The following is a 24,860-nucleotide window of genomic DNA, read 5'->3' as shown; positions in this document are numbered from 1 at the left end:
GTGAGTGTTTGGAATTAATCATAAAGCTACACAGTTGGATATCTGTGTTCTGGCCAACACGAGTATCGAAACCAGATTTCTAGCAGTTATGAGTTCAGATACATTCCGCTGTGCTACTGGGGAATATTTGTTTTTATCTTTAGAAATTACAACTCAAAAATAATATTTTGTATGGTTGAGGACTAAAATAGTAGATATAAGTTTATAATTTAGATGTTAGTAATGTAGCTTGTAGTCTAACATTAGATTAAACTTAGTACGCATAACGTTCTTTAGGCTTAGTTATAATTTAACTTGCAGTGAGATTGTAAGACAAATTAAATACATTGTTTTATAAACATGGTCTAAAAACTAGTTAATTGTCAAACTTTGACTTAAAGTGTTAACAATACGATACTGGTATTTAATTATAGTATCGATTGTTTATCTTATTTTTACAAATAATACAATGATTAAGATTAGTTTGTGAGTTAAGCATTCCCAGTGTTTTAGGCGCGATAGGTATAAAGAATGGATTTTATTTGGAAACTCTGGAACACCATGCACTTTGAAAAAACTAATAGTGAGGATGTTTAGTTTGTATGTAGAGTTGAACAAGAAAATACCATAAATTCTGATCTCAAAATAAAATTGGGTAGTTTAAAGAATGATAAGACTCCTGGACCAGAAAATATTGTAAAGGAAGTCAAGGATTGGATATGTGAGCTACTTACGAGCAATTTTAAGTCTTTGAATAGTGGACAATTACCAACAGATTGAAAATTAACTAACGTCACTACTTTCTTAAAGACAAGTAATAGATGTTGTTCCAGTAATTAGAGACCTATTAGCCTTACACCGCTTGTGAGAAAGGTTCTGGAAAGTTTTATAAAAGATACTTTGCAAAGTCATTTAGCAAAGTTTAGAAGTTTATCGGATAGTCAACACGGTTTCACTAAACAAAAATCTTGTATTACAAATCATTTGATATGATTTATACTGTATATGTAGATTTGATGTATCTAAATTTCAGAAAACATTTGATAAAGTGACACAAAAGAGGCTTGTAAAGAAAGTTATCTCTTTAGATGTGATGATAAGTTAATTAATTGTACAGAACAGTGGTTTGTTATAAATGGGGTTCAGCCAAACTGGTTTAATGTTTCAAGTGGTGTGTCTTGTGGCTCAGTCTTAGGATCATTGCTGTTTTGATTTACATTAATAACATAGATGAAGAAATAGTCAATAAATTACTTTAGGTTGCTGATGATATCGATGTCTTCGGTGATGCTGGCTGTGAAGAGAACGTTGCTGATTTACCAAAATGATTTAGATCATCTAGTAGTTGGACAAATAAATGGTTGATGGTATTTAATTATAATAAATGCAAGATAACGCATGTGAGTTATCATAATTTGAATTATCAATATAATTTGAATGGAAATAACCATAAGAGTGTCATGACAGAAAGGGATCTTGGTGTAACAGTTGATCAGTTTGTGAAGTCGTTCAAGAACTGTACTGTTCCTAGTAGTAGTAGGGAAATAGGATTTTAGGTTGTATCTACATATATATTCAATACAAGTCAAAAGAGGTAATAATTTCGTTGTATAGGTCACGTCACTGGTTAGGTTACATTTGGAGTATTGTGTTCAGTCTTGGGCTTCTTACCTTAGAAAAGACATTGAATTGTTGGAAAGGGTTCAGAGAATTATTTAAAATTGTAAAGGAAATCGATAGTATTGATACATCAACATGTTTTATATTTAACAGCGAGAATTGTAGAATTAGGAGGCAGACACAGATATATTTAGACAAGGTTGAAGCCTAAGACATTTTCATTTTTCAAATAGGGTGGTTGGTCTATGGAATGGGTTGACTTCGGATGTTGTGGAAACAGTAAAATTAGAGTGAATCTAAAAGAAAGCTTGATAGATACATGAATGATAAGAGATGATTATATTTGTTAATAGTTTTAATTTGGTTTAGAGGATGGGACAGCTGAGATGGACCATCAGGTCCCTTTTTGTCTCTAGAGATTATGATACGTTATGTCATGCGACCTGTTAACTGTTATATAACCTTTATATACTAGTGGTGTGTTTCTTGTGATTTTTAGAACGTCTCGATTGATTGTCAACATTTTAAGCTTAACGAAATGTAACCCGATTTCAGTGAAAATGATACATTTATGTGAAAGTACGTATGACGTTTTGTGAAGAATCTGTAATGGATAAAAACTGATATTATTTTCGGATTCAACGTACAGGAATTACTGTAATTTTTTTTTAATGTCATGACGATAGAACTATTGAGGACTGTGTTATCGGACATTTCACAGAACCAATACTTAATCCGAAAAGAAACTGACAATTCCATGTACTACTACGAAACATCCTAAGATTGATACATAGTTCAACAATAAATTAACCTTCCCTTAATTGTTTAGTTGTTGTTTTCCTGTTCTGTGTTTTTCGGGTATTGCGGTAGCTTTGCTACTAAATAAATTAATATTAGCTGACGAACTCTTACGGAGAGTTCATAAAAGATGCTCGGAAGTGTGGTATGGGGAAGGGATGATCAAATCTGAACACTTATCGTTAAAGTGTGGTATGGGGAAGGGATGATCAAATCTGAACACTTATCGTTAAAGTGTGGTATGGGGAAGGGATGATCAAATCTGGACACTTATCGTTAAAGTGTGGTATGGGAAGGGATGATCAAATCTGAACACTTATCGTTAAAGTGTGGTATGGGGAAGGGATGATCAAATCTGAACACTTATCGTTAAAGTGTGGTATGGGGAAGGGATGATCAAATCTGAACACTTATCGTTAAAGTGTGGTATGGGGAAGGGATGATCAAATCTGAACACTTATCGTTAAAGTGTGGTATGGGGAAGGGATGATCAAATCTGAACACTTATCGTTAAAGTGTGGTATGGGGAAGGGATGATCAAATCTGAACACTTATCGTTAAAGTGTGGTATGGGGAAGGGATGATCAAATCTGAACACTTATCGTTAAAGTGTGGTATGTGGAAGGGATGATCAAATCTGGACACTTATCGTTAAAGTGTGGTATGGGGAAGGGATGATCAAATCTGAACACTTATCGTTAAAGTGTGGTATGGGGAAGGGATGATCAAATCTGAACACTTATCGTTAAAGTGTGGTATGGGGAAGGGATGATCAAATCTGGACACTTATCGTTATATGTCACTTCAGAATGGGGAGCCCCAAGGTTACCTGATATATCTGGTGACAATCGGTCCATTGATTTGCCATTTATTAGCGGTCTTCTCCACTCACAGACCTTTATCAAATGTTTTCCAGTGTCATCACATGTAATCTTCTAATATTTAGAGTGGGTACTTGCTTTAAAAAATGTTCCGTTTTAACATCGGTCGAATCTCATTTTACTGTTATCGTATCGTAAGACTGTAAACAACAAAAGTATCGTGTATTTTAATTGTTATCTTCCATTAGCTAAGTTTCTTAATATTATACACTACACCTCTCACTCTTTAGGTGAGTCTCCCAGTGGCACAGCGTTATGTCTGCAGAATTACAACATTAAAAACCGGGTTTCGATACTCGCAATTGACAAAGCCAACTGAGCATATTTGTGCTTAATTACAGAGAGTCTTTAAGAGGAGTATTTACTCTATGGTTAACCTGTTCACAATCTCTTTACACAAGGTATTCTGCATGAAAACTCTGTAGAAAATTAATCCAATTATTAATAATGTGAGAAAAGTTCTGTAGATCTAGTTTACTTAGAAAACTTCTGGCCAAATGGTTCAAAAGCTTGAGGTTAAATAAATGTTTACGTTTGGCTTGAGTATTATAAATCTCTGATATTTCCGCAAAAGGAGGAAAGAAATGTTTTGCAGGCACGCGAATTATTGATGTCTAACTTTTCAAGGTCTTTACATCGTGACTATGGTAACCGCAATCATTTCTAACGGAATGGTAAGTAACCCTTTGACATTTTGTGTCATACATCTCCTAGCAAGTTCTGATGTGCCACTACCAGGTCCACTCTATCAAACGTTGTCGACAGAGACAGTTGGCTTAGTAAATGTGAGCTCTTATCTTTACCTATAATTCCTTTTATGTATGTGTGTAAATAAATATATATATACACCTCACATTTTTTTCTTAAATAATCCACGATTTTAGTCTGTAAGTGAATAAAAATATTTATATTCGATCGGTTTAAATTTCAACCAAAGTTTTCATAATTAGTTGGTCAGTAACCAAACTTTCTTCTATTCTTCATTTGCTGATATGGTCAGCAAAACCATATCATTTCACTTTTATTTTTTACGTCAAAAATATCCGGCCCGGTATGGCCAGGTGGGTTAAGGAGTTCGACTTATAATCTCTGCCGTGGGGGCTAATACTAACTGAGTATTATAACATACCATGGATCTCACAGTAGTAAGCATTATACAAACAAGCCCAAAATTCAGGGTTAAGAAAACATATGAGGAATTACAAACATAAGTATTATTAAGCGCTAACTTTAAGGACTTACATCGCTGAACACTGGAGCTCGATTCCCCACGGCGGACACAGCAGATAGCCCAATGTAGATTTGCTGTAAAACAAACAAACAACCGATCGAATGTCTCTTCTAAGAGCTGTTACAGATACCAAAGAAAACGTTACATCCTAGCTGGCCACATTAGTTTCACTTTGTGTAAACATTTTTGACAACAGACGAAACGATGTGTTCCTGTATTTCTGAGTACGAACATCCATGTCTGCATCTATTAAAAACAGGCGTTAAGCATGTTTAAGAACTTCACTAAAACAAGTGAATTACAGAACCATAATTATCGCTGTTACTTTGTTCTGATTTATAGTTTTGGGTTTGTCACTCACATTTAAAGATTCGATAAATAATTAAGTGCTGGATTAATATAACTTACTCATTTGGTTTCTTACATTTCAACAAGAATAAATAAGGTAACTGTTGCAATACCTTACTAATTAATTATTTGTAAGAAAAATACATTTGTTTGTTGAATTTTGTGCAAAGATACATAAAGGATATCTGCGCTAATCGTCCCTAATTTTGCAATGTATGACTAGAGGGAAGGCAGCTAGTCATCACCACCCACCGCCAAAACACTTGGGTTTCTCTTTTACCAACGAATAGTAGGATTGACCTACATTATAACGTCCCTACGGCTGAAAGGGCGAACATGTTTATTTTGACGGAAATTCGAACCAGCGACCCTTAGTTCGCAAGTCGAGCGCTCGAGCCATCTGGCCATAGTAGGCCAACAAAAATAAGTTAGGACAATCTTGGGCTTATAAATGTGTTGTCCCATGAAGACTTACAACGTAAAAATCCTAGTTCCTGTTTATGTGGTAGACAACGATATTACAGTTCATTGAGGCTTACTACAAAAAAAATATAAAATTGATGAATTATTATTTTATTGGAAAATGTATCAGATGTTGTTTCTATCATGTGGTTACTTTTTTGTTTATTGGTTATTAAGCATAAATTTATACACCGGCCAATCTGTGCTCTGCCAACCGACAGTATCTAAACCCGAATTTTAACGTCATACTGTTAAGCTACCGAAGAGCAGCAACTATTTGAAGTTTATTTTTGTTACGCTCCCTGGAAAAGTCTTAATCTGTTTAACTTAAAATAAAAATAAAACAAATCTTTTGAAACAAAACTTCGTCATGAAAACTTGGTACAGTCTAAACGTAAAATGTGACTAAAATCATTTTACTACAAGAAAATATTTGGAATCGACTAGTTGTTCGAGTGCTCAATTCTCAACCTGCAGATTACATGTTCAAATTCCGTCCTCAAGTGTGCTTGCCCATTCAGTGGTATGGGGTATTACAGTGCGATGTTCAATCTCGCTATTTTTTGTTTGTTTGTTTGTTTAAAGAATAGGCCAATAATTAGTAAGCAGAGAGCAGTTTTAGCTAGCTATCTTCCTTCTACTTCGGAGTTCTTGACAGGTGGTTCCTAGACTCCTAAGAGGTCCATAGAAGGGCTACAAGGGGTCAATGGACCACGAGCAAAATAAAATTATCTTTCTTTAATTATTGTGTGTGTATGTGTTTATGTGTATTTCTGGGGATGGAGTCCATAACTTTCGTATTAGATTCTCAAAGGAGTCCGTGACCCAAAAAAAGGTTAAGAAATTTTGCTCTGGTTTATCATTTCAGAATTAGGGACAGCTAGCGCAGATAGTCCCCGAGTAGCTTCGCGCGAAATTCAAACCAAACCATAATGTACAAGCTACATTGGTTGTTAGGCCTACCTCACAAATAAAACTAATTTGCTAAATACCTGTTAAAAATTTCTCTCAAAGATGGCTGGCTGGTTAGCACACTCGATCAGTAATACGATTTCAGTAATTAACTAAGCAACTGGCTGTCTGACGTACTCACCATCTGAATAACCGGATCACTTATTAATTCTCTGACTGTATGGTAACTCGCTCGTGCTTTCATTTATATTGAGGTGTTTGTTTATCGCAAATTATATGAAAATTGCAGACGTTACCTCTAACATCTATGCATTACGCGTTATCACCACGTCATGCCAAACTCCCTCTACAAAACAATGGAATATTAAAAACTCAGCCTAAAACTATATTTATTTAAGAAACGATTATGTTCCATTAAATAAACATAATTAATGCAAAACTAATGTCACTTTTTCCTAAAGATTTATTAACTTTTAATTTGTATATTATTTAACCTGGGGATTTTAAGATAGTAACATACGTCGTATTTGTATTTTATATTTTTAGATATCTTATGAAAATACCAACGAAAAACTTACTTGCTTGGAAACGTTCATTCGTTCGTAGTTTGAATACAAAACTGCGTAATTGGTCTCTTGTTTTCAATGCTTCTGTGATATATAAAAGAAGCTACTTTAATGCTACGAGTTTTCTTCAGTAGTAATTAGTTACAAGGAGATTCTGAACATGATTAGTGGACGATAACATGGGCAGTAACTGGCTTCTTACAGAGTGTTAGTGTTGTAATCTTGGTTTGTCATGAGCCTGGTTTTGTTGCAACATAATCTCCAAGTAATGTTTTCAAATAATTTAAAGTAGATCTGGTTTTGTTCGATATAACCTTTAAGAAACGTTTAATTTTAAAGAGATATGGTTTTGTTACAACGTGACCTTTAAGAAACGTTTTAATTTTAAAGAGATATGATTTTGTTATGACGTGGCCTTTAAGAAACGTTCTAATTTTAAAGAGATATGATTTTGTTACGACGTGGCCTTTAAGGAACGTTTTAATTTTAAAGAGATATGATTTTTTTACGACGTGACCTTTAGAGAACGTTTTAATTTCAAAGAGATATGATTTTGTTACGACGTTACCTTTAAGAAACGTTCTAATTTTAAAGAGATATGATTTTGTTACGACGTGGCCATTAAGAAACGTTCTAATTCTAAAGAGATGTGATTTTGTTACGGCATGTTCTTTGAAGAACGTTCTAAAGAACTTTAAAAATCGTGGATTTGTTTCTACTCGATTATTAATAGTATTTTTTATGTGCACAATTCTGAAGTATCTTAAAAAACAACAAACTTGTTTATACTTGTCTCCAGCAAGAGCAGTGCTTACTCAGTGTCTAAATCCATAAATGACAATATTTGTTTTGTTTTCTGTCTTCCAATTAAACTTAACATGTAAGTTATTTGAATATTTTAGACGTCTTTAAAGGTTTTTATCACGTGCTCTTTGAGCGTATATTTTGTTAATACAGAAGAAGGGTTATAAGGAAGTAATGACGTGGGATGCAAACCTTTGATCCACTGAGTTGCCCCAAGTGTTTGATTTATTTATATAATACATATTTCTCGAATTGTTAGGTTTACTGAAAAACAATTTTGTACAAGGTTTTCATCTTTTACTTGGTCTATTGAATAGTTTATCGTATTTTTATGTTTTCTTGTCGTTGTATTAAATCTCAAAATATATTTTGATTAACTTTAGTTTTTATTCAATATTTCTTAAGTTCCAGCATATATTAGATATTTTGTGTGAGTTAGTGTAGATTGATAAGTAAAAAAAATGAATTCAGTTCTTATACCGCTCGTGTAAAGGTAAGTCTCCGGTATAGCTGTAAAAATACTTCTGGCAGGTAATAACATTTATATTTGATTATATGACTGTCTGTGTATCATTAATGGATATTTTTGTTGAATAACAAACGTTTGTTGATCCTTTGTTTTTATAGGTTACTCTTTTCACGATGAAAACTTTATAAGAAACCATGGAAACGTTATAAGAAATATCAAAGTAAGTTAATATCAGGTTTCGATAATATTGATAAATGTAATAGCGTTACCACCAAACCATCTTAATAATAAAACAACTCAATAAACCAATAATAAACCACGAATCACAATCTTATCTTAACCTAAACATGTACAATGACAATGTTTTTACATTATTGATTTAGGCTATAAAAACCAAAACATAGAATGATCAAAACTTCTCATTTAAGAAAACTATTTTTCTCCCATTTGGGTTCCAGTTTGTAATTACAAAATAATTAATGGCATGTTTTTACATCAATCTCAGCAAAGAGAGTACGAAGTATATTGGAAGTAAGCGGTTTTCGTGAAACGAAATTTAACTAAAAATCTAAACTTTAAATATAGAAAGTTTTCCGCGAAGGGGTTCTTTCGTCTCCTCAATTATCTTAACTAAATCAGTTCTAAGATAGTTCTAGAAGACAATTCTTTCATTTGCGTGAGATAGGTATCTCAATTACATCATTTCTTGGATATTTTCTTTCATTTGCACCAGGGCATAATTCATCAATTTCCATCTACATTATCTTTTATTAATATGGTAAAATAATTTTATAAGAACAGTAAATATTCTGTTGTTAACAAGTATTCTTTATTGAAGGATGAATCACAACCCGGGACACCAACTGATGTCCATCACGACTATCCCCAAGTTTTCACCCACAAAACCTCACTTCTTTTGGCAGAAGCCCTTGATATGTTGCATCGAGCTAAAGACATTAAAGAAAAACAATGGCTGGAAGCCTTCGTTAATCGTCTAGGTCGTCTGGCTGCAGAGATGGAGCGCCCATCTTTAACTCGTCTTAAGCCTAATTCACTGGCTTATAAGTCTGTTGCTGTGCAACCGTCGCCTAATAGCGCTATCTGGACACGGCACGGTTCTCATCCCGAAAGCAACAACGCTGAAATGTCACTTAAAAGTTTGAAACTTACTAACAAGACGTCCACGTTTTTGAAACCCGAAGAAGATGAATTAGTCCAACAGCTACACAGTCAACCCGTAAACCCTAGTATGAATTCTACGAACATTCGAGTGCCGCCAAGAAACCACCTATTGGCGACAAGTGTTACTACAGCAGCTACGCCTACATCAACTGTTCTTAAACTGCCGAAAATGGTAAATCAAAACTCAGTATCTAAGGTATGAAAATCGTTTACCACTTTCATCCTGAAAACAATAATTAATTATACATATGTTCATAAATAAAAGGGTAAATAGTTAGTAATACCGTTTAGTTTTCTAAAGCTTTTGACGTTCACAATCGTTGCAATGCTACTTGTATCAAAGCTTGGTGACCCCTGGTGGTAAAAGTTTCAATAAATTATTGTATTGCAACACCATTTAACGGCGAATTTGAATAACTTATCGTGTTTTAATTTAATTAAGATAAGCTAAGATCCAGATTTTTCAACTGCTTATTAGTTCTATAAGTTACTATTAAGAAATTCTATCGCTTTTAATTCGAGGACATTTTATTTCTTTACTTGAGTTCATGATACACTTATTGTAATAGTATATTGTTTCACTGTTTTTAAGTAATCGTATTTACGTATTTGAATTTATTTTGACACATTAGTCCTAGCGGCTGAATTTTTATATTTAAAAATATTAAAATAACAATGATTTTTCACGTGTACCATAATACAATTAGGTCTAATGATGACCCTAATTTTGAAATTTTGTTTCGTATTGACGATAAAGCAACTACGACTGTTTTCCATCGTCTATAATTTGGAACTACTGACCAGAGGGGAGATGATCAGTAAGCAGAATTCTGCCACCCACGACGAAAAATTGAATGCCACTTTTATAACACACTCATAGCTTAAAGTGTGAATAATATACTTTAATATCGCGTGAACTTAAAACTACTCGTAATTTGAAGGGGTTCGAACCCCCATCACACCAAATATGCTAACTCTTTCAGCCGTGGGAGCGTTATGATTTGACGGTCAAACCCACTATTCTTTGGTAAAAGAGTAGCCCAAGAGATGTCGGTGGATGATGATGACTATCTGCCTTCCTTCTTCTCTTACACTGCTAAATTAAGGACGGTTAGCGCAGATAGCCATCGAGTAGCTTCGTGCAAAATTCACAACAAACCAAAACCCTGAGGTCTGTAACTGTAAAACACGCACTTTTTCAAACTCCAATAATGTGTAACTATATAATATAATTATTATGTCTGCGGTCTTATACCACTGGAAACCGCGTTTTGATACCTTAATACAAAACAACTGAAACACACATATCATAAATAATGTTTCTAAATTATTAATTAAAAATTGTATTGTGGTTCGAACAATCGTTGTTAAGTCGATAACACCTGTTTCAGGTTGTAATTCTTATCTCTTGCACGTGACTTTTTTTTTTTTCTTTTCAGTCTATACTTCGTAAGAAGATTCTTAAACAGATCCTAAAGAAGGTAAGATCTTTAATGTTTGAAATTTTACGTTATGACAATAAATTAAACGATTCTTAGCGTATTTCAACAATGATTTTATAAACTAGTCAAATCCTGATTTGCATCATGCTCCAATAACGATTCGTGTCTAGTTATTTTCCAGTATTTTTTAAAATAAAACTAACAATTATATGCTAATACTAACGAGCATAAATCAGTCAATGACGTCTTTTAGAATCAATATTATAGGTATTTACAGTTATTCCCCGCTTATCTATTATGTGTATAACCTAAAATACACATCGGTTACGAACTTGAAGTAACCAATCAAAAGAAATTAATTTTCACAATAAAAATTGTCTTATTAAAAACTCCTGGGGAAAGGTAATATAATGGATAGTTTTTTTTTATACATAAGTAAAAATGTAGCTATTACAGAAACTATATCTCCTGAAGTTTTATGGGTGTACTAAAAAAATATTTACTCTTGTTTACCATAGGATTGTCCCCCTCTGGTACAGGGATAAGTCTAAAGATTTATAACGCTGAAATCAGGGTTTCGATTCCCCTTTGTTGACTCAGAAGATAGCCCAATGTGGCTTTGCTAAAAAAAAAAACACAAACACACATTCTAAGATTACTCTCCCGGGCACTCTTGGGTGCGTGCCAGGTTTGGTTCGTTGGTTATAAACGGACAGACAAATATACAGACTTTGACAAATGATGAGTTGGATATATTTATCTTCACTGTCAACAAATAGTTTTAGCTAATGCAAGTGCTTTCGTGGATACATACAAGAAATTGTTGATACACCAAATATAGTGGACGTTTTTCATAAACAACGAACAGTCTGAGCTAATGCAGTCATTTTCGTACGCACAGAGAATTGTTACAATATAATAAATTGAACTATTTATATTTTTAAGACAGATTAAAACTGAGATGGTTTAGTGAAAAATCAATTTAAAACTTTATATATTTTATATTCTTTATATATATATTTTATATTCTTTATATATATTTTATATTCTTTATATATATTTTATATTCTTTATATATACTTTATATTATTTATATATATTTTATATTCTTTATATATATTTTTTATATATATTTTATATTCTTTATATATATATTTTATACTCTTTATATATATATTTATATTCTTTATATATATATTTATATTCTTTATATATATATTTTATATTCTTTATATATATTTTATATTCTTTATATATATTTTATATTCTTTATATATATTTTATATTTTTTATATATATATTTTATACTCTTTATATATATTTTATATTCTTTATATATATCTTGTATTCTTTATATATACATTATATTATTTATATATATTTTTGTTTGTACGCTATATTTTTGTTTGTACGCTATTTTTTTTTTTATTTTTTCTGTTTCGAACTGTCAATAAGCAGCTGTAGGTTACCAAGCTATATTTTATTAAGGATCTTGTAACAAGTAAACAACCCCTGGATAAGTAAGCACGGGTTGCAAAGCAGCTCTACAGAAAAACTTAGGCTTAGTCGAGCGAAAATACCATTAAATTATCAGTTAACGAAAAATTAGTAGCTCAGTTTACACTGTGTTAAGCTTCAAACATAGATAGACACAACAGTATAACGATATTCAGACACTAGTTACACTGTGTTAAGTTTCAGACACAGATAGACACAACAATATAACGATATTCAGACACTAGTTACACTGTGTTAAGTTTCAGACACAGATAGACACAACAATATAACGATATTCAGACACTAGTTACACTGTGTTAAGTTTCAGACACAGATAGACACAACAATATAACGATATTCAGACACTAGTTACACTGTGTTAAGTTTCAGACACAGATAGACACAACAATATAACGATATTCAGACACTAGTTACACTGTGTTAAGTTTCAGACACAGATAGACACAACAATATAACGATATTCAGACACTAGTTACACTGTGTTAAGTTTCAGACACAGATAGACACAACAGTATAACGATATTCAGACACTACTTACACTGTGTTAAGTTTCAGACACAGATAGACACAACAGTATAACGATATTCAGACACTAGTTACACTGTGTTAAGTTTCAGACACAGATAGACACAACAGTATAACGATATTCAGACACTAGTTACACTGTGTTAAGTTTCAGACACAGATAGACACAACAATATAACGATATTCAGACACTAGTTACACTGTGTTAAGTTTCAGACACAGATAGACACAACAGTATAACGATATTCAGACACTACTTACACTGTGTTAAGTTTCAGACATAGATAGACACAACAGTATAACGATATTCAGACACTAGTTACACTGTGTTAAGTTTCAGACATAGATAGACACAACAATATAACGATATTCAGACACTAGTTACACTGTGTTAAGTTTCAGACATAGATAGACACAACAGTATAACGATATTCAGACACTACTTACACTGTGTTAAGTTTCAGACACAGATAGACACAACAGTATAACGATATTCAGACACTAGTTACACTGTGTTAAGTTTCAGACACAGATAGACACAACAGTATAACGATATTCAGACACTACTTACACTGTGTTAAGTTTCAGACACAGATAGACACAACAGTATAACGATATTCAGACACTACTTACACTGTGTTAAGTTTCAGACACAGATAGACACAACAATATAACGATATTCAGACACTACTTACACTGTGTTAAGTTTCAGACACAGATAGACACAACAGTATAACGATATTCAGACACTACTTACACTGTGTTAAGTTTCAGACACAGATAGACACAACAGTATAACGATATTCAGACACTAGTTACACTGTGTTAAGTTTCAGACATAGATAGACACAACAGTATAACGATATTCAGACACTAGTTACACTGTGTTAAGTTTCAGACATAGATAGACACAACAGTATAACGATATTCAGACACTAGTTACACTGTGTTAAGTTTCAGACACAGATAGACACAACAGTATAACGATATTCAGACACTACTTACACTGTGTTAAGTTTCAGACACAGATGGACACAACAGTATAACGATATTCAGACACTACTTACACTGTGTTAAGTTTCAGACACAGATAGACACAACAGTATAACGATATTCAGACACTACTTACACTGTGTTAAGTTTCAGACACAGATAGACACAACAATATAACGATATTCAGACACTAGTTACACTGTGTTAAGTTTCAGACACAGATAGACACAACAGTATAACGATATTCAGACACTAGTTACACTGTGTTAAGTTTCAGACACAGATAGACACAACAGTATAACGATATTCAGACACTAGTTACACTGTGTTAAGTTTCAGACATAGATAGACACAACAATATAACGATATTCAGACACTAGTTACACTGTGTTAAGTTTCAGACACAGATAGACACAACAATATAACGATATTCAGACACTACTTACACTGTGTTAAGTTTCAGACACAGATAGACACAACAGTATAACGATATTCAGACACTAGTTACACTGTGTTAAGTTTCAGACACAGATAGACACAACAATATAACGATATTCAGACACTAGTTACACTGTGTTAAGTTTCAGACATAGATAGACACAACAGTATAACGATATTCAGACACTACTTACACTGTGTTAAGTTTCAGACACAGATAGACACAACAGTATAACGATATTCAGACACTAGTTACACTGTGTTAAGTTTCAGACACAGATAGACACAACAATATAACGATATTCAGACACTACTTACACTGTGTTAAGTTTCAGACACAGATAGACACAACAGTATAACGATATTCAGACACTAGTTACACTGTGTTAAGTTTCAAACATAGATAGACACAACAGTATAACGATATTCAGACACTAGTTACACTGTGTTAAGTTTCAGACATAGATAGACACAACAGTATAACGATATTCAGACACTAGTTACACTGTGTTAAGTTTCAGACACAGATAGACACAACAGTATAACGATATTCAGACACTAGTTACACTGTGTTAAGTTTCAGACACAGATAGACACAACAGTATAACGATATTCAGACACTACTTACATGTGAATATTAAATATTCTAAATTTGAAATACTTTAATTTCTTTGTTTTTAGAATATAGATGATAAAAAGGAACTTTTTGAAAGCTGTAATGAACTGTGTTAAATTACATATATTATAATTATTCATGTGAAAACAGTGTCCATACGTTTTCGTTTACACGTGGCCAAACAACCTTATTTTTTCATGCTCGAAATAATCAAGTTCTATTTCAGGATTGTGCCCACAGCAACCGATATTCCACTTTGCTGTAAAGACAAAATTATGAATACTTTCTTAATTATGTCTGATTAATGTGAAAAACTGTTCCAATAAATATTACAAATTTACAGTTTTTGTTTGGCTGTAATTCCCGAAGAAGCTGTAACGCGAAACGATTGACTGTGCAATTAAAGATAAAATAACCAATTTAGGTGTAATGAAGTCATTCAGGCCTGGCACGACCATGTGGGTTACGGCGTTTAACTCGTAATACGAATCCCTATCACACCAAGCATGCTCGTCCTTTCAGCCATGGGGGCGTTATAAAGTAACGGTCAATACTACTATTCGTTGGTAAAAAAGAGTAGCCAAGAGTTGGCGGTGGGTGGTGATGACTAGCTGCCTTCCCTCTAGTCTTACATTGCTAAATTATGGACGGCTAGCGCAGATAACCCTCGTGTAGCTTTACGCGAAGTTCAAAAACAAAAACAAGATAGTCATTCATTATTAGTACTAAAATGTATTTTACATTCCGATATACACTACAGAAATTAAACAGTGATAATCATTAATTAATTCTACAGATGTTATTATGGGATGTGTATATACATTTTTAGATCCACTTACTGGAGAAAGTTGGAGGAATAAAAGATGTGTTAACCATCCTGAAACGTGAGGAGGAATCTTTAGATGGTTAGTAGTAGGACTTTAATCAATGTGTTTAGGTAGTAGTAGGACTTTAATCAATGTGTTTAGGTAGTAGTAGGACTTTAATCCATATGTTTAGGTAGTTAATTGAAAATAATACAGACATTTTCATTTCTTAAATTAACACACAGTAACGTGTTCAACTTCTAGTGATAATTTCTAATCATTGTTATGTCTCTGAATGGCAATTTAATGTCGTTCATCACCAATAGGACTACTTGATGTGTAAAGGATTCGTTTGCTTCTAGTTAACTTCAAAGTTACACAATGAGCAGCCCATCACGAATATTTTTAAAATTAATGGTGAATATTTTGTTATCTTCAGAATTTGCAGTGCACACTAAAAGGATTTAGAGATTTTGCCAATAAAATTGGGAAAAAAAAAGACATTTACTTTTCAGGTAATAACACAATTTTTTTAAAACCAACGTTTCGCCGTTACCACTTGATCAAGGCCAGTAAAAGAAGAACAGTTCTTGTGTTACCAGTCCTGATGAAGCCACAATGGCGAAACGTTGGCTGAAATGAAAAGTTTTTTTTTTATAACATTAGTTGAAGAGTAACTGACTAATTTCACTTAATATTTTAAAAGAAATTATTGTATGTTTTAAAATACAATAAACTACTATTTTCATTTATTTTAATTTTAAAAAATCAAATTTTTTATTACAATCTAAAAATATTTAACACTTATGTGATAAACATTCATCATATAGATCCTAAAGAATCCTCCGACATGAATATCGAAGAGGGCGCTGCTGAGGGAGAAATAGCAGCAAATAACAATGTAGAAAACCTTAGAACAGTGGCGCCTTCTGCCAGTGACCTTCCTGATATTTATTCAAACGGTCCTGATAAAATAGCCACAGATAGTAAAAAAGAACCAGTGCCAGTCCTTCCAGCTGAAGTATTAGGAAGTATAGATGAGGAGGCGAGCTACAGGACGACTGAAGAAACAGTGCCAGCCAGCCAAACCACTGGTTTTCAAAACGAACAAGATGATGGAAGATATGAAACAAATGTAAAGGTAATTCCTGTCGCACAGAGAGATGATGAGCATCATGTGCTTGATGACGAACTAGTTCGACAATTAGAGGAAGAAAAATATATCACAGTTACCACCAAAACACCCTTCGTCCATAACCAAAACGAACGTGCGAACACAGGACAAGAAATAATGGGTGAAGGCTCTAAATCTAGTAGTCATCACTACATGGGAGACAGGGGCGAGAACAATTTGGACCAATTGGTGAAGAGTCTGAGTAGAAATGTTACTAGACATGTTATGAAGTGAGTAGTAAAAGACGGTAGTGTATACAGTGAACGTGTTTTTTAACAGTAGTGTAATTGGAAAATAGGAGAAATGCATGCGTATATACATATATATATATATATATATAGGAAGACTCTCCATCGAAGACTGACTGAGGTAGCTAGCTAGCTGTGAGGAAAGATGAATTATTATGTTTGTTAAAATTGTTTTTCTTAAAGCTGAAAAATCGAGAGTATAGGAATCCTAAATTCCAATAATATTTAATTTGTGTTTTATGCACTCGCGAGATTCGCTGAAATTTGTTTAAACTAAAACCGTTTCGCTTTTGTTAAGGTTTATCAGCACAACGAATTCCATAACGTAAGTAATTCATAAATTTGGGTGATTTTCTTTCTCATATTTCCTTTTCTCTTTTACAAACTTACTGATTTCTTCTCTTTTCTGGAATCCTGTAATCTAACTTACTATTATAAACCATTCTTTGATTCAGTGCTAGAACTGCAGTGAACTGGTGAGTTCAACACTTCACATTTCCGCGCCGATACGACTGGTGTCTTTAAACCTAATTAGCAACGAAATGTTTAGGGTAAAGTTTTAAATTTATCTTCCTTTTGTTTTTCATTAATTCTATCTATTTAGACTCAGCTGAAGCCGAAACGTATCTTAATACGAAATAACGATTTGCTGCTCTGACTTAGTGTAGTTTTTGATTGTCTTCAAAACATGTGTATGTATTAGAGTAACGAGTTTATTTAATAAGAGGTAAAAAGTTTAAAAGTCGAACAAGCAATAATAAGTTAAGACTTAATTTTAGCCTGTTTGCTTGTTTCAACTTTTTTCAAGCTTACACCAACGCAATTAGATCCTGAAGCGTAGTGAAGCAAGGAGCTTACACGAGGTTAATAGCTTTTCCATGAAACTAAATTTGTAGTGGGTAGAATAACTACTTATAGAACTAGATTTCCAAAGCAAAGGCTCAGCGAATGCCATCTTTGAAGAAAATAATATATATTTAAGCTTATCAATAAAAACAAAAACAAATAGGCTAACCTTATTTTTAGAGGCTTTATCGGATAATAGTGAAATTGTGGGTTTAATAATTGCAACAATATTTGACGCACTCATATTTTGCGACCAATAAATTTCATGATTATTTTAACTTTATTCAAGTCAACAGAATCTAAGAAAAACTCCGTAAAAATTGTCGAAGATGTGTTGTGAAAAACTATATGAATCGACACTGAAAGCAGTTCGATGAATGACTTCATATGTTTGCCAAAGAACATTTAGACAGGCAAAAAATTTCTTTCGGGAACATTTTTAGTTTAACTTCTGCTACCTAGATTTTCTTCTGAAGAAAACGTATCATAGAAAATTAGTGTAAAACCCAAATAACTTGTATACTAAATAAAATGTATTTCATAGAATATTGTATCTACCAAGATTATATTTTAACTAACGGAGAAGGGAAAGATGTAGTTGTAGATCCGATATTTAAAAACACCATTCAGTGCTATTGGTAACCTAAGTCAGTTGGTCTTATAATTTGAACGAATATCGCATTTTTAAGTCTTTCGCTCACAGTAATCTTGAAGAAACAGCCAACAAGAGCAAAAATAATCTTAATTACTTTAACATAGATGTTCTCACCTATCAAACGTAAGTATTCTAACAGTGTTACGAGAAATAAGACAAGTAAATAGTGAGACCAAAACATGTCTTCACATTCCAGTAGCTCAGAATGTCATATCCTGGACGCCTTTATCTCGCAGCTTGGTAATTTAAAGATCACTCACGTTCGCTTACAAAAGCAACTCCGTAGACGCCAGTCGAGTGTATGTAACGCCATTGGTTGCTCATTTCTCTGAGTAGACGCAATAACATTAAGTCGATAGCTTTTATTGGATGTTTCAATTATTACTTTTCTTTTGTTGGTTATATGTACAAAATGTTGTGCCCAATACCAAATAAAATCTTAATGTAAGTGGGTGTGCACCTCTTACATCATTGTTAAAAAATATTTTTAATTTATAATGGAATATTCACTTTACTGTTTTTGGATACACTAATTATTCTTCACAAGTTTTACATTTAAGAAGATAAAACACAGCATGTACTAAATTTATCCTTCATAATAACTCTGATAAAACACATGTGCGAAGTTTATCCTTTTATAATAACTGATAAAACAGAACCTTTACTCAGTTTATCCTTCTATAACAACCGATTCATTTGAAGAGTTTCTAGTTGACTCTAGTTTTGCTCAAACAAGTTTCATTTATATTTATGTATTACGAGATTTATATATCTTAGAGTGCTTCAAATCATATGGACTAAATATATTAAACTGGTCTAAGCCTAAAGGAGTAGTTAATGCATTAATAATGTAGATACTTTCTCTCAGAGCTTTACTTTTCCTTTTATTATATCATTCACATAACATATAAAAGTCAATATACTATAATGTTAGTTTTTTATGACAAAGAACTAAAACCAAACTGCTGGTGTTAGATATTAACAAATACAGCCAATACCAAGGGTAAACTCAAAGTTAACCAAAAAATTTATTACATGGTAAACTAAACAGCTAAGAAGTTTCAATTATTTTATTCAATTACTTAAAGTTTATTATTACTAAAGTAGAAAAGTCGCACGACACACACTTGTGATAAGAGAGATGTGTGTGAAACTTGCCAATTTAACTTTCCAAAATTAATAAAACAGAAGTTGTCACTAAGTTTTATGAAGATTAACATTATTATCTGCAGTAATTTATATATACTTTTATCGCAACAACGTCACAAGTCCAGATGAAAGGCTAATTCGTAGCAACACACTTCCTGAAAAGAAAAAAGCGAAGTTCTTGAAGGCATAAGAACATTTCAGTATCTTTTTTGTTCCTCTTACATACAAATCTGTAAGTAGAGCTAATAGAAATTAGAAATTTAATAAAGATAATTCATTGCAAAAAGGTTAAAAAGATTAAAAGTACGAACGTTTAAAATCAGAAAATAAATATTTATTTATCCGATGGCTACCATTAAAGATCTCCACATATTTCGGTAGCTTTCAGGTGCTATCTCTAGGAGTGAAAAGTTGTTTTTGTATCTTTTTAGTTTAAGTGACAAAACTGTTTACCAGAAAATGTTACATGAACATTTTCAAAAGACGTTTCTCCAAGTCATCTTCATCTTCATCCAGGGCTTTAGGTTCTCGTGCTTTTAGATGAAAATTCTCTTTCACGTTTCTATCTCCATCATCTGCGCTTTTCTTATCCATTTCTGTCAGTTCTTTTTGGATTTCTAAAATTAAGGCGGAAATTTAATTACAACTATTGTTTTATTAGTACTATTAAACAAGTTCATTATCAAATAAAATCCATATGAACAATAGCGCGTATTTTCGGTTTTTCTCTTTTCTTATAATATTCTCAATCAAAGCTAAAACTAAAATGAGGTAATATCAATAAAAAAGTGGTATTCGAACTGGGAAAATAAGTAATCGTAAGTGCAATATAAAAATATCAAAATAAGTAATCGTAAGTGCAATATAAAAATGTCAAAATAAGTAATCAAAAGTGTCAAAATAAGTAATCGTAAGTGCAATATATGTCAAAATAAAATCGTAAGTAAAATGTCAAAATAAGTAATCGTAAGTTCAATATAAAAATGTCAAAATAAGTAATCGTAAGTGCAATATAAAAATGTCAAAATAAGTAATCGTACGTGCAATATAAAAGTGTCAAAATAAGTAATCGTAAGTGCAATATATCAAAATAAAATGTGCAATATAAAAATGTCAAAATAAGTAATCGTAAGTGCAATATAAAATGTCAAAATAAGTAATCGTAAGTGCAATATAAAAGTGTCAAAATAAGTCAAAATAAAAATGTCAAAATAAGTAATCGTAAGTGCAATATAAAAATGTCAAAATAAGTAATCGTAAGTGCAATATAAAAATGTCAAAATAAGTAATCGTAAGTGCAATATAAAAATGTCAAAATAAGTAATCGTAAGTGCAATATAAAAATGTCAAAATAAGTAATCGTAAGTGCAATATAAAAATGTCAAAATAAGTAATCGTAAGTGCAATATAAAAGTGTCAAAATAAGTAATCGAAAATAAAAATGTCAAAATAAGTAATTTTAAAATGTCAAAATAAGTAATCGTAAGTGCAATATTAAAATGTCAAAATAAGTAATCGTAAGTTCAATATAAAAATGTCAAAATACGTAATCGTAAGTTCATTGTAAAAATTTCATTTTTATGCATCAAAATATTTAATTTCTTTTAGAAATCCTCTGTTATTTATTTATTCAGTTTGTTTCTTTTTCTGAATTCCAAAGTTTGTACTTCAAAAACCTTATTCAATTTTCTATCAAGGATTATATCCTTTAATTACTTTACATTTATTATCGTGTTCCGAACACAATCCACGTTCGCTTAAACGCGACTGAATAGTTTTTATTTTCAAATTACGTGTGCTCACAAGTTTCTTTTCAAAATACGTCAACGTTTACCATTCGATTTTTCAAATCTCAGCATGTGGCTCGTGATTGTTTAATTGTGCATACACCTCCCAAGATCTACAAATGACGTAATTTTTACAAACATATGCGTAAGTCGGTAAAAGTCACGAAATAGGGTTTATTTACGAGGGCCTATTTATATTATGACTAAAGTGTATTATATTTTTATCAGAAAAAATTGTTGTTTATTCTTAAATATAAAATTCTTTTTCTATAAAACCAAATAAAATTTACAAAGCAGGTAATTTCTCACAGCACTTGAAAAAATAAACATTAATACCTAATTATGTGTTATTATTTGTTCTTGAATTTTGCGCAAAGCTACACGAAGGCTATCTGCACTAGCCGTCCCTAATTTAACACTGTAAGACTAGAGGGAAGGCAGCTAGTCGTCATCACCACCAACCGCCAACTCTTAGGCTATCTTTTAGCAACGAATAGTGGCATTGACCGTCACATAACGCCCCCATAGCTGAAAGGGTGACTATGTTTGGTGTGACGGGGATTCGAACCCGTGACTTTCGGATTACGAGTCGAGTGCTTTAACCACCTGGCCATTTGTTTGTTTTTCAACTTGTTTTCAATTTATATGAATTACAGTTTACTAAACAGATCATATTTGAACGTTACAGAAAAAAATGTTCTAATAATCAACTTTACCTAGTTATGGCCCAGCAAGACCCGATGGTTAAGGCACTCGACTTGTAATCTGAGAGTCCCAGGTACGAATCCCAGTCACACCAAACACGATCGCCTTTTCAGCCGTTGGAGCGTTTAATGTAACGGTCAATCCCACTATTCGTTGGTAAAATAGTCCAAGAATTGGCGGTGGGTGGTGATGACTAGCTGCCTTCCCTCTAGTCTTACATTCCTAAATTAGGGACGGCTAGCGCAGATAGCTCTCGTGTTGTTTTGCGCGAAATTCAAAACAAACCAAACCAAGTTATGTGCTTTGATAAAACAAAAAAGATACGAAGTATTCCCTTCATTTGGTAACATTTTTATACTGATTTTTCTGCTTGTTAAGCACATTAAAGTTTAGCTATGCTAATGTGGATTAACAATTTAAAGGCTTTGCTCCCATTAAAATTATAACACAAACAGCCCACATGTAGCTTTGCGCGAAATTCAACACATACCAAAATATTAAAATTATGTCTGTAGTTAAATGTAAAACAGTGTGGATATATACCTTCCTTCAGTCGTTCTTGTATCTCCCGTTCACTCAAAACGTTGGATTTCGGTTTTTCCTTGCGTGATGCCTAAAAATAAAAGTAAAATACACAATGTTATCCTACAGACTACATAATAAGAGCGTATTTGGCTACCAATAATAATAATAGAAAACTTTGACAGTAACGTCAGAAAAGAAAATATCTGGAAAGGTTGGTTTTAATTTCGCGCAAAGCACGAGGGTTATCTGGGTTTGCCATCCCTAAATTAGTAGTGACAGACTAGAAAGAAGGCAGATAGTCATCACCATCCACCGCCATTTCTTGGACTACTCTTTTACGAACGAATAGGAGGATCGACTGTAACATTGTAACGCCCATATGGCTGAAAGGGTGAGCATGTTTGGTGTGACTGGAATTCGAACTCGCGACCCTCAAATTACGAGTCGAGCGCCCTAAGCACCTGATCATGCCAGGCCTCTCTGGGAAGAAACCTGAGCGACTCCCATCAACCATGTGAGGCAAAGTCTTGGTAACCAAAATATTAATAACAAGGAAAAACTTTGGGTAGTGGTTTGTGAAATTTAACCGACGATAACAGTTTAGACTTACGAGACAAGTTACGATAATAAAGCCTGGTGGTTGGGGCACTCTACACGCAATATGAATGTCGCGGAATTGAATCCTGTCGCCGAATATGATCTTTCCTTTTCAGCGGTGGGTGCGTTATAACGTGAGAATTAATCATACTATTCTTTAAAAAAAGAGTAGCCTAAGAGTTGGCGGTGGGTGGTGTTGACGAGCTTGAATCCGTGATGACGCGAAAACCCACTTGTAGAGAAAATGATATATGTAAAAATGGCTGATATGAGAAGAGAAAGCACTAGTAGAGAAGCGAACAACGTTTCGATCTTCTTTGGTCATCGTGAGGTTCACAAAGAAAGAAAGGGTTACTGACCGGTAGCTGACCACATGTTTGAAGGCAGTTGTGTAATTGAGTGTAGGAATGTTGAGGGCGTGCTTAGATAAGTAAGGCTTCTTTAATTTTGCGTTTGTTTTTGTTTGTTTCTTTATTTAGTACTTGGGTGTTTTCTGTAGTTATGTTGTGTTTATTTGGTTTGCAGTGTTCGAAAACGTGTGAAGGTGACTTTTTATGTTCTTTGAATCTGGTTTCCATTTTTCTACTTGTTTCTGTCAATATACGATTTTTTTCAAAAAATTTTCTCACAAATCCATCAACATAATTTTACAAAACAGAAAGCTAAAAAACAATCTTATAAAAAGAGACATTAATTCCATTAAAAACCTAAAACAAGACAAAAATATTAAAATTCTAAAAGCAGATAAAGGTAATGCTATAGTCATAATGAACACGAATGAATACATCGAAAAAATGAAGAACATCCTATCAGACACGAACAAATTTAAACCAATACACACAAATCTAACAAAGACACACGAGACGCAACTAAACAAAATACTACTAAGATTAAAAAGCCAACACAATTTCAAAAACACTTTATTCCTACCTACGCAAGACCGACTCACGCACACCACAATTATACGGCATCCCCAAACCTCATAAACCAAATTGTCCACTACAACCAATAACGTTGAATCGTTTAATTGCAATCTTGGTGAATACATATAATGGGCATACTCCAAATATGTAACATCAGCCATCTCATTCATCAGATTCCTATCCCAACATTAACTTCAGATTTGAACAGGAAGAAAGAAATCAAATATCATTTCTTAATGCCAAAATCACAAGAACCGAAACACAATTTAAAACAGGAATCCACCAAAAAAATCACCCATACTGGACTATAAATTCCTTGGGACTCAGCACATGAAACAAAACAAAAACTCAACATACCAAGAAACCAAATAAACACAGCCAGAAAACTATGTTCACCAGATAAAATTAACGACGAATTAGACAAAATAAAACAATACTTCATCAACATCAATAAGTTTCCTCCACAAACCGTAGAAAACATTATACGCACACACCTAGACAGAAAGCAAAATCAACTAACAAAATTAAATATATCTCACAATTTAAAAAAAAACACGAAACCATATACTGCTGCATACCATATATTCTCGACATCAACATAAAAATAACCAACATTTGGCAAAAACCAGCAACAAAATATAATATTCCAGTTAATTTATTG

The 24,860-nt window shown here is 32.9% G+C and overlaps 2 protein-coding genes across 4 annotated transcripts in view; one reads left to right on the top strand and one right to left on the bottom strand.

Moving 5' to 3' along the window:
• Nucleotides 1-19,464, top strand: part of LOC143240173 (uncharacterized) — a 22,985-nt gene extending 3,521 nt beyond the window's left edge. Inside the window, exons 2-6 of one of the 2 annotated variants that reach the window (XM_076482197.1) lie at nucleotides 8,229-8,290; nucleotides 8,909-9,424; nucleotides 10,692-10,733; nucleotides 15,614-15,689; nucleotides 16,421-19,464. In XM_076482197.1, the coding sequence (XP_076338312.1) occupies nucleotides 8,229-8,290; nucleotides 8,909-9,424; nucleotides 10,692-10,733; nucleotides 15,614-15,689; nucleotides 16,421-16,998 (1,274 nt within the window). In that variant the 3' untranslated portion in view covers nucleotides 16,999-19,464. Of the gene's footprint in view, nucleotides 1-8,228; nucleotides 8,291-8,908; nucleotides 9,449-10,691; nucleotides 10,734-15,613; nucleotides 15,690-16,420 lie in introns of both variants that reach the window. The other variant, XM_076482196.1, reaches the window with a different exon arrangement.
• LOC143240176 (uncharacterized) overlaps nucleotides 19,378-24,860 on the bottom strand; it is a 24,563-nt gene continuing 19,080 nt past the window's right edge. For both annotated transcript variants that reach the window (XM_076482206.1, XM_076482205.1), the window contains 3 exons: nucleotides 22,698-22,767; nucleotides 20,116-20,279; nucleotides 19,378-19,817 (listed from right to left, as the gene is read on the bottom strand). In XM_076482206.1, coding sequence (XP_076338321.1) covers nucleotides 20,125-20,279; nucleotides 22,698-22,767 — 225 coding nt within the window. In that variant the 3' untranslated portion in view covers nucleotides 19,378-19,817; nucleotides 20,116-20,124. The remainder of the gene's footprint in view (nucleotides 19,818-20,115; nucleotides 20,280-22,697; nucleotides 22,768-24,860) is intronic.

This window comes from Tachypleus tridentatus, chromosome 13 (assembly GCF_004210375.1).
Source record: "Tachypleus tridentatus isolate NWPU-2018 chromosome 13, ASM421037v1, whole genome shotgun sequence".
NCBI lineage: Eukaryota > Metazoa > Arthropoda > Merostomata > Xiphosura > Limulidae > Tachypleus > Tachypleus tridentatus.
The sequence above is the reverse complement of the archived record's forward strand: the minus strand, read 5'-3'. Positions and strand labels throughout refer to the sequence as shown.